At 41.7% G+C, this 19,252-nt stretch overlaps 1 protein-coding gene across 1 annotated transcript; it reads right to left on the bottom strand.

The window, feature by feature from the left end:
- Positions 1 to 522: 522 nt before the first annotated feature.
- LOC135299234 (cytochrome P450 4V2) lies at positions 523 to 14,140 on the bottom strand. The gene is made up of 11 exons (XM_064417964.1): positions 13,839 to 14,140; positions 11,601 to 11,713; positions 10,963 to 11,048; positions 9,246 to 9,436; positions 8,773 to 8,842; positions 7,636 to 7,762; positions 5,674 to 5,865; positions 3,860 to 3,962; positions 3,387 to 3,521; positions 3,035 to 3,214; positions 523 to 1,382 (listed from the first exon to the last, which is right to left on the bottom strand). The coding sequence occupies exons 1-11, from the start codon at positions 14,050 to 14,052 to the stop codon at positions 1,207 to 1,209; spliced, it is 1,587 nt and encodes a 528-aa protein (XP_064274034.1). The 5' UTR covers positions 14,053 to 14,140; the 3' UTR covers positions 523 to 1,206.
- Between the last annotated feature and the right edge of the window lie 5,112 nt (positions 14,141 to 19,252).

Raw genomic sequence — 19,252 nt, 5'->3', positions numbered from 1 at the left:
AACACACCAAAAGCCCTCAGCGCCAACTGGCAAGAACAACTAAAGGCACGAGTGTGGTTACCCCTCTTTGTACAGCACCAGGTATGGTGCTGGAGCAGCACACACCAGTCAAAAGAAGCCCCAAAGCATAGGACTAAAGTAAAGCCAGACCAGCTAGAGGACCTCAGCTTGGTTTAGCACTAGCTTTGTCTTCAGAGCTTGCAAAAATCATGGAGAGTCTGTTCTCCAGCTGTATGGCCCGTAGCAGACTTTGACCTGTCATGAAGGAGCAATCACAAATTTTCACAGGTACTTCATTCCATCACTGTAAATCCTCTTCAACATCAATTAGCAAAAAACTCTATGTTGCCTTCAGGGCACTAGAAGGCAAGAGCATGCTGGCTCATTGTTTCAGCTTTGACCAGCACAGTAAAATCTAGTTGATTGATCACCTGAGAGGAACTGATGCTGAGAAACAATTATTCACCAGCAATTTATCTGCACACAGGCATGCAATTTCAACAGGTACAATTTCAGTCCACATTGAGTCATAGTAGGAGTTTATTCTCAAATTATGTAATAATACATTGCTTTTGTCATTATGAAATCCTGTGTGTAATTTACATATGGTCTAATTCCTGCTATGGTTATACAGATTAATGCTTTTGGTACAGTTTGCTAAAAAATAATTCAAAGCACTACCTTTTAACAAACTACCTTAAATGCTTACCAAGAAGGAGTGAAATTATCAGAGATTTTTGAGTGGTCTTTACAGAGGTAGTCATCATCCAAAAAAAAATTGTGCCAAGAAGAAGGATTATCACTTGTATTTTTCAGAAACAAAGAAACCTGAAAACCTTACAAACACTTGAGACTTCCCAGTTACTTGGAAAATGCTATGGCATGTAAACTGATTGCTTCATCAGAGGCATTGCTGTTGTTATTACCATAGCTTAGTTTTTATGGCACTGCAGCAATAAAATACTTTCATCTCAGCAGATAAGGTACTAAAATATAAGGATTAAAGACTTGCATTTCAAAGATTAACATGAAGTTCACAAGCCCTATAAAAGTAGAGCAACTAGGGCTACTACTGCATCTTTTTAAATAAAACAATAGCAACTAGTTTTAACAAATTGCTGGACTGACATAAAAATATTTTATTTAAAAATATGTCTCAGCCCAAATAGATTGAAAATTTTTGGAAGAAAACTCTTGAAATTCCTTTCATTCTGATCTAGCATTTGGTCTCCTCTTCAGTTTAATCCAGATGCCTTTATTTGGACGAAGAATCAATTCTCCACATAAACCAAGCTCTTCTGGCTTTTGACATGATTCCACCCAAAAGCGACGCAGGATGAGAGCTAGAAGAGTCTTCTCCTCCATTTGTGCAAAGCGCTGACCTATGAGTTACAGGAGAGAAAAAAAATAGTTATTGTCAGGTTGCATCAACAGCTGCTGCACTTGCATGCTCACAGGACTTTAGAACAGAACTAGCTTTAGGCTAAAATCAAGGTCATATGGATACAAGTACACTAGCACATTTCTGTGTATGAAAACTCTGGCCTTCTTGGGATAATCCACAGTATGTCCTCCTTCCCACAGTACACAGAACTCAAACAGCAACATGGAAACAGTCAATCCTTTATATGGAACTACTACAAAATACAGCCTTGTCACATCTCTTGAAAGGACTAGGCAGGAGGGATGGATAGCAGACCAGAGCAGAAGATGCAGCACAGGGACTGTGAGGAGAGAAAAATCATATGGTTCCATATATGTGGAGAGGAGCAAAGGAGATGCAACTGCAATGGAATGACAGACAGACCTTCCTTCAGTGGTCATTAAGCCTCATACACACTGATGATTTGGTAGCACAGAGGGCAAAGTTCAATTTACAATTCAGAGATAGGTGAAGGCAGAAACATGAGAACAAAGAAATGTGAGGGAAAACAAACCAAGTGCCACAAGGCAGTCCACAAAAACTAAAAAAATGGAGATGGGACAAAAAATGCAGGGCTAAGAACATTTTATGTTCTCCCCTCTGGATTAGATACATAGATTATATATAGATTATATACACAGAAGTTCATACATATGTACACACAATGCACTTTTGCAACTATACTAATGAACCACCTCTCCTGCACATGTTCCTGCACACTCAGGAACTAGCTAGACATGTTATATTAAATTAGATTTCTCTTTGGAACAAGGAAAGACCTAGTTTACTGCTCTTATGGAAAAGGGCACCTACTACCAATGATACAAATCAAAACAAACCAATTGCATGCCCCAAAAACAGAAACCAAACCAAACAAGCAAAACCAAAAAAACAAAAGGAAGTAATATTTCCCATTATCATAATGGCATGACAACTTTTGGATGTTCACCATCTGCACTTAAAATCAGTGCAGAGAACAGTCTTTTCACATGTTCTACAATATAAAGAACACTCTCTCTACTTGAAGTACAGCAATGCCAAGCATCTCAGTGGCATCAGAAGATGCTAATGAGTTCTGGGACAACAGAGAAAACACCAAACCAACTACAGTGTCAGAAATAGGGAAAGAATACATCAGCTGCAGATTGCATGATTTGGACATTCAGCTCAGAACCTGAGAGAGACAGATGAACTGTTTCCAGAGCAAAACAGGTGCAGGACATGTGTCTTCTCTCATTCTGTGTTGCTTACACTGGTAATCAGAAATTAGGAAGTAATCATGTCCTGACACAGGAGCCCAATAACACACTGCCAGGCTGTACAGCAGTGAGGAAGAAACATCAGCATGATAGACACTCTTCCCTAGGAATAAAGGAAATCCTTCAGAAGAAACAAATGGGGCAGCTCAACAGTATTAATGTGAGTCTATGAATTAAACTCTTCTGAGAGAATTCAGGTCCATCTAATGGAAGTGTGTGGCTTGCAGGGCACACAGTGCCCAGATTCAGGGATGGGGAGTGAGGAAGAACACTATACAAACAGTACTCATTGCTGTCTCAGTTACCACATTCAAAACAGAACCTTACAAGGGCTTTCCCTCCAGATACATACCAATGCAGTTCCTGGGACCAGCTGAGAAGGGCACATAAGCATATGGGTGCCGTCCCTTAGAATTTTCAGGAAAGAATCGCTCAGGCCTGAACTCCTCCGGGTCGGGGAAGACCTCAGGGTCTCTATGCAGGGTATAAGTTAAAACAACAACACTTGCACCTCTTGGTACCTGATATCCCCCTAAAGAGAGGAGAGGAAGAGAGAAGAGTCAAAACAACAACAAACAAGTGACTTCCTATACACAACAGAACAATAAAAAATAAAACAATGCTGTCCTTTTCTTGGGAAACATCTTCACTGAAGAAATAAATGCTGACACAAGAGAAAGTAGCAAACACAGAACAGCACTTACTAATGCAGCAATCCTCTCTCAAGGTGCGGGCAAACATGGGAACTGAAGGGTAGAGACGAAGAGCTTCTTTCACAACACATTCAAGGTATCGAAGATTCTTCAAATCTTCCATTGTAACAGGACGTTCAGTATTGTCTGTCCAAAAACAAACAGGAGGATGACCAAGACCAAAACTCCCCATCTTTGGCTAAAAAAACTCATCCTGGATCCCCCCAGCAACTCTCATCAGGCACCAAGACTACATACAAGAAGGTGTTACAAATATATTAAACATGCATATCTTTCCCCAAAGACATAAGTTTGGTTGCACACCCCAACAGACCTTCCCACACCCATCCCAATCACCTCTAGCTGCTGAAAGCTCCAGAAGGGCCACAAGGCATGCTCTTAAATCCCCTTCTACTTCTAGGCTTTTAACACATTTCCACTCACAAATGCAGCAAAACCCTAATGAAGGGGGAATGGAAACTTACCAAACACCTCGTCCAATTCCTTGTGAACCTTCTTCTGAGCTTCTGGATTATGTCCAAGTAAGTACAAGACCCAGTTCATAGCAGCTGCTGTTGTATCATGGCCCTACAGGTCCAGATTTACAAAGACATTCATTTCAACTCTATTTCCATGTACCAGTGGGCAGTTAACGTGAAAAGTGAGACTTATTAGTCCCAACACCATGATAAAAACAAGAATCAAGAGTGAATTATTCAACTCACTATCAAGATAAAAGGTGATCCACAATTGTTCTGACAAAAGGGGAAAGTATTGAAACAACCCAAGCACAATCCTGTCTTCTGATTCTCAGGAGCTGCATGAACTATCAGTATCTACACAATTCATCAGATGTATATTCGCCTTTTTGGTTACTGTCCAAACCTAGGGCGGGCAGTGACTGTCACAGGAGACATACAATGGACACAACTTGTAACCTTTTCAAAGGTATCTAAAAATTATTTTATGAGACACAATACAGTAGCCATAGGGGAAAAAACTTGGTTTTCTATGGGACAGGAGTCAACTACTAGTTCCTAGCACTGTAGAAAGGAGAGGAAAAGAAAGGAGAGACAAAACGTGAACCAAAGAAGGGAAAAAAAAGCCATAAAAAAGGGAGGAACAGAAAAGGGAAAAGTTGACCAAAAAGGATTTTGATACTAAAAAAGCACACTTGTAGTGAATTTCAGGGCAAGATGAGAAGAGAGTTTCTCTAGGTTACAACAGCATTAATATGATTCTATGAATTAAGCTCTTCTGAGAGAATTCAGGTCCATCTATTGGAAGCGTGCGGGAAACTCGTGAAAATCTTCTTCAGATCCTCTATTAGGGAATCAGACATGAAGAAAGGCCTTGAAGATAATCAGATGGATGGGACACATCTGCTATGAAGACAGGCTGAGAGAGTTGGGGTCAGAGAAGAGAAGGCTCTGGGAAGACCTAATTGTGACCTTTCAGTACCTAGAGAGGACTTAAAAAAAAAAAAAAAAAGAGGATGTGTGACATTTTACATGAGCAGGTACTTATAGGACAAGAGAGAATAATTTTCAACTAAAAGAGAAAAAGTTTAGATTAGATATAAGGAAGAAATTTTTTACTCAGAGATAAGTGAAGAACATGTTGGCTAGAGAATGTCCGGTCTCTCAAGGATTCCAGTGACATGTGGAATGGGGCCCTGGCAACCCAATCTAGTTGATGACATCCCTGCCCATGGCAGGAGGATTGTAACTAGTTGATCTTTAAGGTCCCTTCCAACCCAAGCCATTCTAGGACAAGTTTCCACAAGAAGATGAAGCACTGATGCACAGTGGACTACAGAACCAGAAGACTGCAGGCAGTGTAGCAAGAGGAAAAATGTGAGAAGACATGACAAAATGCAAGTCAAAACAGTGAAATTTAGAGCTCTCTTCAATGTTAATGAAGTTTGCAACAAAAGGCAAAAGCCCGTGGTCCATGTCAGCCTTTAAGTTTTTATTTCTCACCTGCTTTCATGAGTAGACCCTGTTCACACAGGCAGGGCCTACCACATGTGCATTGTCCAAAGTTTTTCCAGAGCATACCAATGCTTCTATCCTACCTCTGTAGAACAGAAACATTGAGATTTTCTCTTAGGCTTCCAGGGCTTAAATAACATCATGCCAAAAGCAACCTCCTGAACTAAGACAAGAATCACCACCTGAAAATTCTGAATCTTGGGTTTGGAGGGAAAAAAAAAAAAAACAAACAAAAACCCCAGCAAATAAAACCTTCCAAAACAACAACAACAAAAGAACAATAAACCAATGAGTTTCTTGGTTACCTCAAACATGAAAGTATCCACTTCCTCACGAATGTCCCTGTAGCTCAATTTTTCCCCTTCATCATCTGTTGCATTCAGCAGCATGTCCAGGAATGCTTTTCTCTTTTTGGAACCACTTTCTTCAGAGTTACCATCATTATCATGTTTCTTTTGCTGTGTTTTTTTAAGTTCTTCAGCTTTTTCTGCAATGACCTGAGATTAGAACCATTACATCAGATATGATGAATTCAGCACAAGCTGTCTGCCTCATACAGTTTTGTCCTAACTTATCGAAACAATATCCATTGGTAGCAGTCTACATGAGCTAGTTAGGACAGCTGTCAGCATTAGGTCATGAAATTTATCTTACTTTTTATTAGTAGTGAATTATGACCAAACTTTCTTGCCCAAAGCAATAGAATAAGCATTGAACAGCTTTTGTGCGATCAAGAAAATAGATAGCCAAACTACATAAAAAACTTGGGGCCATCAAGAAGTGTAAACATATCCAGAGTATCTAGAACACACCAATAATGAATGCCAACATTGGTAACAGCATATAAAAAAAATCACCGCAGTGTGATCATATTAATCACCAATAAGATCTTCTCTATCCCACCTGCGAACTAAGGAAAGATCTCACTTCCAGCCTCCAAAAAACTCAGGAAACTGAAGAGAAGCCAGGGCATCTCAGAACTATGTGTCAAGGCTACACACAGTATTGCTGAACGCACTATACTAAAGCTTCCCAAATTTTCTCCAGTATGAGAGCAATGGCTGAATTTCACTTTTTCAGGTTGAAGTACAGATGCAGTAACAGGCATAAATTTCTTATTGGTGCCATTGTTGTTGCAAAGTCAAAACAGAACCCTTCAATAAACTGGCATTGCTCTTAAAAACAACAAAGTAATTTAAACAGGATGTTGAGTATGCATTTCTGTTTGGAGGAATCACTGAATGGAAGAAAAAAAATACAGTTCCATGCATATACATTGTTTTCCTCACTGAACATGCATATGTGTCATATATTGTCTCATCCTTCACCTCAGTGCTTGCTGTCAGCACCTACACGGGTACAATTATTATTTATGGACCATGGTCATATTCTATGATTTGGTTGCTTATATTCTTCAGTGCACCAGCCCAGCATGGGAAGAGTGCAAGTGTTAAGAGCGTCTCCTATGACTCACTGCTGCAATTTCCAATAAAAGAAAGCAAGAAAAAAATAACATGGAGGTGATGTGGCTCATTATATGTAGCCAAAGATCAAAGATTATTTCCTTTGTCAAAGACTTTGATACAATGACATAATGGGGTACGTGCATAGGGAAAACAGCCTCCTTGATAACATACTAATAGTACATTTGGGAGGGCAAACTTTGGAAAGAATAACATAAGAATTATTTGGTGAGAGAAAAGACTGTTATTTCCACAGTCTAACAAGGTGAGAGAACACTTTATTTTATGCCAAGTGAGTAATGCATGCCTGATGATTTCTGTATCAAAGTGCCTTACTGCTGATGTGGAGACCTGCATGTGTTTGCTCCTCTCAGCAGTTCTGTTCTAAAAGGGATGAACACAGGCTTCAGTTTCTGAAGGCTGAACCCAGTGACACTACATCCAGAACCCTATGTTTACTGCTCCAAACTTGGCAGTGAGCTGTTGGACATCATCAAGATGTGGAGCTTTTTGGGCAGAACAAGAGTTCAATGAATTTCTGTTGTTTGTTTCAGTTGTCAAGGACCTGCAAGTTCTAGCACTCCCTTGGAGTTGTCTACTTTCTTGTTTAAATTCAGCAGAGATCCTGAAAGGGAAGTCAGTTCTTCTCTTCTTTTCAGGGAATTCCTCAGCATTCCAATAGAGAGACAGCATATCAAGGAGGCTGAACCTCATCCCCCATTTGGAAGATCTGAGTGCAAAACTTTAATCTAACAATGAAAATGATCATTATAAATATTATCATTTTTTTTCAAGACTCTATACCGTATCGGTAAAATTGTGAAGGATGCTGAGCTTCCTCTTGTGCTCTCTTCCTTCTTTGAACAATATATACAAAAAGTCAGGCCAAAGCCAAGGGCTCATTTGTCGCCGTTGGATTAGATCACTCATCCTAGGGGCAAAAGAATTATATAATGTAATATTACTAGACAAAAACCACCAAATTATAGCACATTTCAAGGAAAAAAAAAAAAAAAAGAAGAAAACAGAACAAACCTCTACGTACCCTAATAAAGTAGAACTTAACGTATTGTGTAGGTTTAAACCCATTATTTGAAAGGAAGGCCACTCACATTTGTGTCTTGATTTTACACCATCTCAAAATTTGTGTTACTTATCCCAGCATCATCGTGTTTTATATCTTTAAGTATTGATCTCTGAGAAGGACAGCATATTCTCATTTAGTGTGAATCCTCTTTAAACAGTCCTATTAAGTCATCCAACCCCGTCATACCCCACTTCAGTAAAGCATTGACAGTGTTGTAAAGACTACTCATGGCACGCTCCCAAAATATCTGCCCCAAGAACTCAAACAGTTTCTGAGAGCATAGCATTCCTACTTGAATGTCCAGATACCAGACTGCACATTAAAGGACTTAAAATGTATTTAAAATGAAAAATATGAGACTTCAAGTATGCTCAAACACAAGTGGAGTACATTTGGAAGGGCTGATTGTCATTGCTATTCAGCTCTTGCACATGCTTTAGCTGCAGAGTAATTATTACCAACTTCAAGCACACTTGTGCTACCATTTGGAAAAGGCCAAGGAACTGATGATAATCAAACCCTTCAGATCTACCTATTTTTAATCATACCTGTCTCAACAAGCTCCATAAAAATTAGGAGTGAGATCATAGAATCACAGATTCATTTCAGTTGGAAAAGACCTTTTAGATCATTGAGTCTGACTCTTAACCTAGTGTTAACCCAGTCCACGGCTACACCGTGACCCTAAGTGCCATAGAAGCATGTCTTTCAAACACCTCCAGGGTATTTAGTGACTCAGGGTTAGTCTGTTCCAATCCTTTACATCCCTCTCTGACACCCTGGCCTTCCTTCCTGACACCAGCAGCATTAATTCCAGTTCAACTAAAAAATACCTAAGGAAAATGCACGTTTACCTGTAGATAGCAGAAACATAGTCAGAATCCTTATTCTTCTGGGCACCCACATTCCTGCCCATTGCTGTTTCTAGGAGGAAAATATCAACATTTCATGTGTGCAAAGTGAAAGGCAGTGTACAGAGTGAGTTGCTACTGCTCCCAGATTCTGAATATCACCACACCATCCCTTCAACAAGTGAATACACATATCCCTTTGCAGGGAATGAGCCTTCTTTGTATTTTCATGCCCAAGAATCCTGCTCCTCAAGAAAACCTCACTTCAGACTGCTACCTCTGTCCTGCCAGTCCCAAAACTCAGTTGCACAGATGCAATTAGTGAACCCTGGGGAAAAAGGTTGGGAAGGATGGAAATGTATTTAGAACATATGCAGGGACATTGCTCTTCAATCATCTTACACAAACTGGCACAACTAAACTCAGGATATTCTTCATCATTCACAATTCTACCACAATAACTTAACAGGACTTACCACAAATGATATCAAGGGCACACAGAGTGATGTCCATAAAGACATCAAATGGCTCCTTGTCAACATGCTTCTCAAGTTTCTTCACCAAAATATTTCCTTGTTCATTCATGACCTCTAGAAAGTCACTCAAGATTGCAAAGTGGAATGTGGGAGTTATCATCTTCCTCCGTGACCGCCACTTGTCTCCAGTGCTGTAAAATCAATGGGGAGAAGGAAGGTTAAAAAACTCCAAGTCAAAAATAACATCCTCACCATTCCAGGAAGTACCCAGCGAATACTGCAGCCTGGAAGAGATGGACACACTGTAGATGTCTCTTCAAGCTGTTCATGGCACCCCACAGAAGGAGCAAATGGAAATATTTCTTGCTCCAGGTCTCTTGGAAGCAGAAGCCACCATTTCTCCAGCTGATCTCAACAAATGGAGATGGCAAAAAGCTTCCAGACAGTACATCCTTTTTAGTCAGTGCACAGGCTCAGAGGGACCAAGCAGAAGCCAGCCAGGGGCCAAACCAGCTATTCAGCATCAAGGCCTCAACCACCCCACCACCTCTCTGAATCAGTGGTTTTGGTTGCCTCCATCCCCTGACCATGAAATGAGGCCTGCAGAGAATTAGGGCCTAGAGTCATTATGAAAATGACTGCCTCAAGGCATGGCTACAATCTACTTCCTTGGAGACAGGCAATCATTTCCCACACACTGATGACAAGCATGGAGCTGCAGTGAGTGTCACCAGCTTCCTCGGGGTCCTTGTTCTCTTTTTCTAAATAACATGCCCCAGAGGCACACAGCTGACACTTCTGCTGACAGGGTAAAACTATCACACCACTGCCTCTGTTAACTTGCTATTGGGGCACTCCACAGGCCAGCATATCTGCTCGCTGTCTGCCACTTCTGCCCCTAATCAGCAGAGACTGGAACATTCTCCTCCATTATGTTTTTGCAAGCACAAGAAAGTCAAAATAGCTCTGTACATCTCTGGAAGACAAAACAACCAGTAAGGAAGAACAGCAAGGATACACCATGCCTGATGCTCATGGACTTCACCTCTGCACAATGTTACTGATTAATTACTGCCTTTCTAAAGGCCATGAACAAAACTCATGATAAACTGTATGCCTCATCCTCTCCAATGAACTTGCACTACCCACACCACACGATCACAGCTGGCTTTTACAATACTATGGTCCCATCATAAAGCATGAGAAGTCCACCTCTGAGGGCTCCAAACAAGCAACAAAGTTTACCACTAACACTGGGACCTTGACCTTTTTTCAAGTATAAAGTCTGTCTTTGGTACCTTTGAGAAGAGGCTCAAAGGTACCAAAGACACTCTATACTTACCTTGCTCCGACTCTTGAATATCTGCACCATCCAGACAAATCCTTCCTTTGCCCTTCCAAGACTGGAGGACACCAAACCCTTGTACCACTGCTCCTCCCTTTCTCCACTCCTGATTTATGCTCCTACCCAGGCTCATTTCTCACAATCCTCTACTTCATGAATGAAATGAAGATACTTTCTGATCCTACCCGAAAGCATCACCAACCTCAGGCCTATCCTACTGGTCTGCAATATGACCAGCTGAGATAAGCAATGCACACAATGTCTTTGTTCAGAAATACATACAGCATTCCCACCACAAAGATCTTCTCTTATCATATACCATGCAAATTTCAAAAAGGCAGCAGTGCACCTTCATTTAATTATACACTGTACCTTGTCAGAAGTCCAGTGCCCAGCCATGGATGCAGGAATTCATACAGGTATGATTTTTCTATATGTTTTGAATTGTTCAGAATAGCCTGTCAGAAAAATGAACAGCGAGTTAAAAATATTACTTGTTAGATGGAGAGAGAGATTTATTCCCTATTTCTTCAATAAACACTCCAACAGAGAAACAACACTGTCTTACTAGATCAAGGACTTATGACTACATTTCATGGCATCAAAACAGACCCACTAAGTTTTAATGCAGAAGTCCATCAAAGAGATACGAGCATTGCAACCTGAATTTCATAATGTTCTGTCCTTATTTCAGTGGTCCTGTATTCCCTGCTATCTGCTTATTTGTTCTGATCTTTGGAGCAGGAGCTTTCTTATATGTGAAGACAAAGCTTAAGAAGATGCTTCTTTGATGCTTTCATTTGTTGGTCATCTTCAGTATTCCCCCAGTCCCCTATGACTAGGTCTTATATATTCCTTTACTTTACGCCTTTGTTTCCACTAACTCAGAGGAGTATCCCGAAGCAAATCTGTCCAAACCCTTTTTAACAAAAATTACATTGAGATAATATAAAGTAAGATGGTGGGCACTGTTCTGCATCCCAGTAGAATAGACAGACCAGCACACTCACCTCCACACTGTCAGGGTGATACAAAAACGCGACAGGCACTGGTCCTATCCAAAGTTTGAACAATGGCCAACTTCTGAACTTTTCAGTATAAAACTTTATCTGATTAAAAAAATCTGGAATAGAAAACCAGAGTAGAGCTTCAAGAAGGGGGATTTACAAAATAAGCAAGGTTTCTGTAATGAACTCTTGCACCCCGAGCCCTGCAATTGTGATTATCTAGGAGTTTTAACCTGCTGCTGTGACCTAGCAGCATATTTTGCACCTGTGGATTTTGCAATTCATCTGTCCTAATCTGTTCAGGCACAGACTCACATCGCCATTTATGCCACAGATCAACCTGAGGGATACCACTGCTGTCTACCTGTGCCAGTTGGACTTCATACCAGTGAGCTCAGTAACCCAGCAAATACTCCTCCCCAGATCATTATGCAATTATTCAATGCATATCTTGTCAATTCAGCTATACAGAAAGCATGGAAGATAGCTGAATCTGTTGGCAGGGTAAGAAGAGTAGATGTTGTTTGATTTAATTCAAAAAAGGTCTTTGAAACTATTTCATCAGAGCACAATCAGGTTCACTCCGCAATATTAGAGGTGGGGGCCACTCTCAGGATGTTTGAGGATTGAACACTTTGCCCTTTCAGAAACAAGCTTAAACAAATGACACCATTACAAGCCTCTGCAGAGTCGAAAATTCAAAGGTCCCCAAATCAAAGGAAAAAAAAGTTTCCTAATAGATGTCCAAATACAGCTTTCCCTAGTCTTACAAAAAGTTCTAATGACACCTCATCTAACATGATTCAGAGTGTTATAGAACTTTACCCTTTTTAAAAGTTTTTTTTGTTATATTTTTAATGAAAAAGATTATAAACAAACTTTACCCATTTTTACATAAATAAACAAGAACAAAGAAGGCTCGACATGGGAGCTATGTGATTCCTTAACTAAAACATGGGAGCTATGTGATTCCTGCTAACAAATGAGATTAGGGGCTACACAGAACATCAGAGTTCACATCAAATTGCTTTCTGGAGATAGGAGCAATGTTCCAGTTTGGTTTGGATTTTTAAAGAAGATTATTTAAAAACAAAAGAATGAAGAAAAAGATAAAAGATTAATCTCTCAGTCCAGCTCATATAAACATCCTATCATCCTCCTACTGCTTCCCCAAAGTCAGCCTTGTGGAAATCTGCCTGCCCTCATATCCACCACAGACGTCTCATACTTGTCCTTAGATATGGGACTGGATCCCGAAGAAAGATATGACAGTGTGCTTTGTGAAAGAGGCACCATGTCTCAGCATGGGTCAGCACTGGGCAATTTGCATTCCAACGCTGTACTCACTTGACTTCACCCTGCTCCCATGACCCATTAGTCCCTCTTCTGGCAGCATACACAGCTGCACAGCCAGCAACACATGCGGACAGAGCAGAACTGGCATACACAGACATCCCAAACATACACAGAGAAGTGTGGGCCACCTGCAGCAGACTCAGCAACACTTTCATATCACGAACTCCTTAAGAAATATGTTCCTGTTAAAGTATGAGTACCAAATTGAAAGGGAACATCTAGCACATTAGTGCTCTCTCATGCACCTGGCAGAAAGAAGTTCTCGTTAATCAGTTCAAGAACAAAAGGATTTGCTTTTGAGTGACGTACTATAAATAATCAGCAAGCTCTTTCACACTCAACACATAACTCTAAGTCACAGATGATTCTGGAAGTGAGCCCAGGTAAAAACAACTTGGCATGCTAAAGTACCTTGAGCATGCTTGCTTGGGGGAAGGTAATTGTTTCAAGTTTTGTCTGGATCACAGCAAAAAAGTCATGAGGACATAGTGTTTAACTTTGTGAAGCAGCATTTCCTGCAAGAGCCCACAGCCCGCCTCCCTCTCACTAAAACACATTCCACAGCGTTCATGCTCCACCCTACCAATAACTTAACGGTCTGAGCCCAGCAGCAGCTGCTGTCAGATTTAACCTCCAGTTAGTCTTTGAGACCAACAATAATGCCACATGTATGCAGTTTCTCTCCTTTCCTTTTCACTGCCCTCTCCTCACACTGTTCCCCTCTGCAGATTGCCCAGAGAGACCTAAAGGCAACAGCACATCCTCTGATACCCCACTCCCCTTCCACAGCTCAGCCACACAAACACCTCACCACCACTGGCTCCTCCAGCAAACCCCAGGCAGTGCAGGGACCTCACAGCTGGGCACAGTGTGAGCTGGCATTACCTTCTCCTTTCCGCTCAAAGAGCAGGGCATTTCCCAACACAGGATAGCAGGGGCTGACACCCGGGATCGACTTCATCATCCGCCATTGCCTCCAGTATTCCATCAGGGAGGGCAGGACACACACAGTCGCAATTGTCAAAAGCACAGCAACGATCCCAGCTCCCCATGGCAATAGCTGGGGTCTGCCTGAGAGTCCTTCCACGACCTCCATCATCACCTCCCAGCCTCCTGCTCTGAGCCTCGATCCCTGCTGCAAAACTGGCGCTGCCTGTACCCGGCACTGCAGAAAAGTTGGCCAGAAGAGCAGGAGGCGGAGCCACCACACAGGCCACTGGCGTAGCTTCTTGCCAGGAAAATAAGCAGAGTTTAACAGAGTTGAAAAACACTCTTATGGAGAGGCTGCATTCTAGTATTTCCTGGTGACAGGCAAGCCAGAGGGAACAGTCGCTGCCCTCACTTGGTTCGAGCCAAGTGAGGGCAGTGGCTGTTCCCTCCTTCTTTGCAGGCCCATGCAATACCTCACAAGGAAAAAACAAAGCACCATCAAGAGAAAAAACACCTTTTTGCTGATTTAGGACAGATAAGTTTTGTTAATATCATCTTTCTCAATCTCTTCCCAGGTGCTCAACACCATTTTGCCATAGAGAACTGCTCCAGTGCTGGCCAACACGATAACTAAAGGGCCAGATGGAGAATTCCCCTTTTCAGCTGGTTTGATGGCTTCAAGGGGTTACAAAAACCAAAGCCCATAACAGCACTGCAAAGCACACTGATGCTTCTCAGCTCAAATGGCCTTTACTCTTCTCATTGTTGAATGCTCAGGCACAGGCTAAAAGGTGCCAGTAAAACAACCAGCAGCACCAGCACCTGTGCCCCAACTTCCAAAGTGCCTGCGTACTCACAGTACCAAACCCACCATACACATTGCTGCCCCTCCTGCCTCAGGAGGATCCAGGGTCTCTTTTCACTACTGCTGGGCTACTGAGCATCTGTTTCTCAAAGTGGGTGCTCAGGAACCTTTTGGTGAAACAGAATTTTGGTAGAGGCAGCATGGTTCACAGCCAATTCACAAGACTTCACCCCCCAAATAAAGCACAAATGGTATGTGCTTATGGCCATAGTCACATTTATCCTCTGCTTTGTACCAAAAATGACTGCACTGACTGCAAAAGCATTTTTAGCAAATCAACAAATAGCATAAACAAAACAACTAAGAGAAAAACACAAACAGAAAGCTCAGAATGTCAGAAGTTAAATAAGTTTCTGTGACCCTTGGCATCAGAGAGGGGTAAATTTTGGCACTTTGCTCTTGCAAACTCCCAGCAGAAACTTCATCATAAATGCTGACTGTTATATCTTTCTGCACAGTAAACAGTTGGAAATGAACTTTGCTACTCTTGCTATTTGTAATGGTTTGTGACCGAAAGCAGCAGATATATACCCAGTTTTGCAAACACATAGGCAAGTTAGACAATCGTCAGTCCCCTCTTTTGTTCAGGTGACAACCTAGGAAGGAAACAGCACAGGACAAAGAGACTCACCTTTTGTACTTTTAAGATGGAGGTCAGCTGAATAATTATACTCTCATATTTACAAAAAGTCTTGCAGTTTGTTGCCCTAATTGCACCAATAATTTGGTGAAGTGACTATTTGTGCTTCTGAGTCAAAAATCTGTACTTCTAACTGCTGTACTCTTTCTACAGGAAAAACAAAAAACCCAAACAGCAAAAACCAAAAAAACCCTGTGAAACAGCAAGGAGAAGGTGGAAAGGCATTGGGAAAGTAGTAGGGAACACTGCAAAGCAAACACTGCAGTATCCTGCCAGCAGCTGGCAATGGTGATGATGTTAATAAAAGGGAGCAGAAACACTGGAATGAGACATAAAAGATACATACCCAAGAAACAAGAAATGAGAGGTCTAGCATCTTTGAGGCCTAATTATGTCACCAAGACTTGGAATCATAACAAAACTTGGAGGATGTTCTGTAGGAAATGAGTTTTCTACCGGATTGTGATCAGCATTTCCTTTTTACCCTGAGAGCTATTGTTCAGTGTTGCATTTCTGTGGGCATTCCACTGGTTAGTGAATCTTTGCTTTTATAAATGCTTGTAACAGTGCAAACCTGCTCTTCTTCAGCCTCTTGCCTAAGTGGAAGCCTATCTACCTGTACTGGCAGAAGACAAGCAACCTCTTAGGCAGCTGTGTCAGCCATGAAACACAATGACAACACAGGCTTCTGCTAGTCCCTAGAATGAAGCCTGGATTCTTCAATAAGAAAAACTAAAAAAAAAATCATTAACAGCAGGAAAAAAAAAACAAAATAAAACAAAAACAAAGCAAAACAAGTCTAAAGTGGATCTGATACAACAGAGGGGGGTTCCTGCTGGCTCCACTCTGGATCCACTGCAGAACATAGCTGAGCACAGCAGCCAAGCTGAAGTACAAGCTGAATAGCTCAGCAGCCAAGCTGAATAGAGAAGTACACATCTCATTCTGAAAAACTGGGTTTTTTTCTTAAGAAAGGCTTTCTTAGCAAGAGCTTCTCTCTTTCTAAACACACACCATTGCAACATGATTAACCCTTATGCAGAAAGCTACTCTGAAATAAACAGGCTATTTGCAGTCCACAATAGCCATCACCTAGACAAAGAAAACATAACACAGTATATCTCCATTTCAATATATGTCATCAGCTGGACAGCTGGAGAGCTCAGAGATCTCCCCAGTCCTCAGAGAGGAATTTTAGGTCCTGATACTAAATTTCATGCCCAAACAAGTCTACTAAAACTTCATACCCAAAATCTTCGCTTCCAAGAACAAATCCTGAGGAAGACTCCAGCTTCAAATCATTCTGTGGACCCCTTCTCACACAGGTACAGGACATTAATAGCATTTGTGAGACAGAGACCACAGCTGTTTTTCAAAGACACTGACTGGTTTGATGCCACCTCCACCAAGCATACCTTGCTTGGTCTCTCCAACTTAGTGTTCACTGTAGAGCAGCAACTGTTTAGTTCCTTCACTACAAGACATTTTGCATGAATTATCTCCAAAGGTATACAAAACCTTGTGTCCTAAGAAACCCTAATCTTCTCTACCAGGATAACAATGTGACTTACAATAACAGAGACCACCACTCATGCCCCAGAACACAGACTACTGTTGCAAAGCAATTCTGATAAGGTGTCAGTTATACTTTTTCTCTGAAGTGCCACTGATTTGGCTGCTTAGCTCAGCTGTGTCCTGCAGTGGATCCAGAGTGGAGCCGGCAGGAACTGTGTTCTCCTCTCTAGCCTTTTCTCAAGAGAGCCTACCTCAGTAGCAGGGCTGCTACTGACACCATGACATCTACACTCACCTGAAAAGCCTACCATGAAACAATCACAAGACTGAAAGGGAAAATAGGGGTGAAATATCTTTCACATCACCCCCTAGTTGGTCCAGAAATGTCTGTTACAAAGTGATGGATGCATGACAACTGTCAACAACATAAAATATTTGGAAAGCACCATACAGGTGCTTTTCCTTATAATGTTCAGGGAAGAATCGCTCAGGACTAAACTCCTCCAGGTCAGGGAAAATCTTGGTAGGGCACAAGTTATAACAGGAGTATTTGTACCATTCAATACTTGATACCCTTCGCCTAAGAGAAAAGGGAAAGGAAGGATAAAAACAGCAAATGGGTGGCTGTCTACAACTGCTTTACCATAAAATAGAGAAAAACCCTACCCTTTACCTGGAAAACTTTCTCAGTACTCTCTCCTGACAATATTCCAGCACCCATCCCAGCTACCTCTAGCTACTTAAAACCCCAGAGTGGCCACGTGGCATTCCTATCTCAATTTCTTCAATCTTGATAAGGAGGAATGGAAAACTTACCAAACTCCTTGTCCAGTTCTCTGTGAATCTTCTTCTAGGCTTCAGGATTACATCCAAGTAAGCATAAGGCTATTGCAAGGGTGTGCAGAGATGAAGTTAGAAAAGCACAACCACAGTTCAAATGGAAATTTGTCAGAGATGTCAAAAACTACAAGAGTTCTTCCAGTACTATCATGGCTTAGACCATGATGAAGTACCATGCATACACTTCATCCCAGTGGAACAGAGTAGAGTATCAGAAAAAAAACTAAAACCCATGGGTTGAGATAAGAAAAGTTTAATGATTGAAATATAATAAAGTAAAATGAAAACAGGGAAAGAAGAGAAAGGAACAAAACCTAATAAACACAAGCAATTACACAAAACTATTCCTTACCACCCACTGACCTTAGTCCACCCCTAAACAGCAATAGGTCCCTACCAGCCACCCCCCCCCAGTTCATGTACTGAGCAGGGCCTTCTGTGGTATGGAATATCCCTTTGACCAGTTGGGGTCAGCTGTCCTGGCCAGGCTCTTTCACAGCTTCATGTGGAACCTTTCACTGGCAGGGCGTGGAGCACTGAAAAGTCTTTGATGCTGGGCAAACACAACTTAGCAAGAACTGAAACATTAGGGTGTAATAAACGTTATTCTCATACCAATTTAAAACACACCACTGTGCCAGGTACTAGGATGAAAATAAATTCCGTGCCAGGTGAAACCAGGACAGGTATGTAAACAAGCAGAAACAAAGTATTTTCCTGCTGTTTAACAGGAGAGATGAATTAGTCACCAAGGCTGAAAAGGCAGAGGTACTCAACACTTTCTTCACCTTTGTCCTTCCATCAGCACCAGGACTTTGGAAAAAAATCCTGTCTGATGCAAACACAGATCCACTATCTGTGAAGGAAGGGTTGATGTGTGAACTATTACAGGAGCTTGACCTCTACACACTGATGTGCTCTGACAGTATCCAACAAAGGAAAGCTGGCCAATATAGCTGAGGCCACTCTCCATAATTTTCGAGATGTGGAATTTGGGGGACATCCAAGAAGACTAAAGGAAGGCTGATGTCACTCCTGTCTACAAGGACTTCAGAGAGGACCCAGAAAACTACAGGCCCATCTGTCTAACTTCAGTCCCTGGGAAACCTATGGAACAAATTGTCCTGGGAGCTGTTAGAAGTCAAATGGAGCTCATGATTAGGAAAAGCCAGCACAGATTGACAAAGGACAAATTTTGCTTGACAAACCTGATTGCCTCTTACAACAAATGAACCTGCTTGGCTGATGTGGGGTCTGCAGTGAACATTGTCTACCTGGATATCTCCAAGGCTTTTGATATGGTTTCCCATGGCCTCCTCCTACAGATATGTGTATGTGATGGTGTGGATGCGTGATCCATGCAGTGGGTTGGAAATTGGCTGACCTTGTAGGTGGTGGTAAATTGCTCCCTCTCACCCTGGCAACTGCCTCAAGTGGAGTCCCCCAGGGAATGATACTGGGCTCAAGGCTGTTTAGTACCTTCCTCAGTGGTTTGGATTATGGGATCAA

The sequence above is a fragment of the Passer domesticus genome, chromosome 4 (assembly GCF_036417665.1).
Source record: "Passer domesticus isolate bPasDom1 chromosome 4, bPasDom1.hap1, whole genome shotgun sequence".
NCBI lineage: Eukaryota > Metazoa > Chordata > Aves > Passeriformes > Passeridae > Passer > Passer domesticus.
Note: the sequence above shows the minus strand (reverse complement) of the source record. Positions and strands in the feature narration are given on the sequence as shown.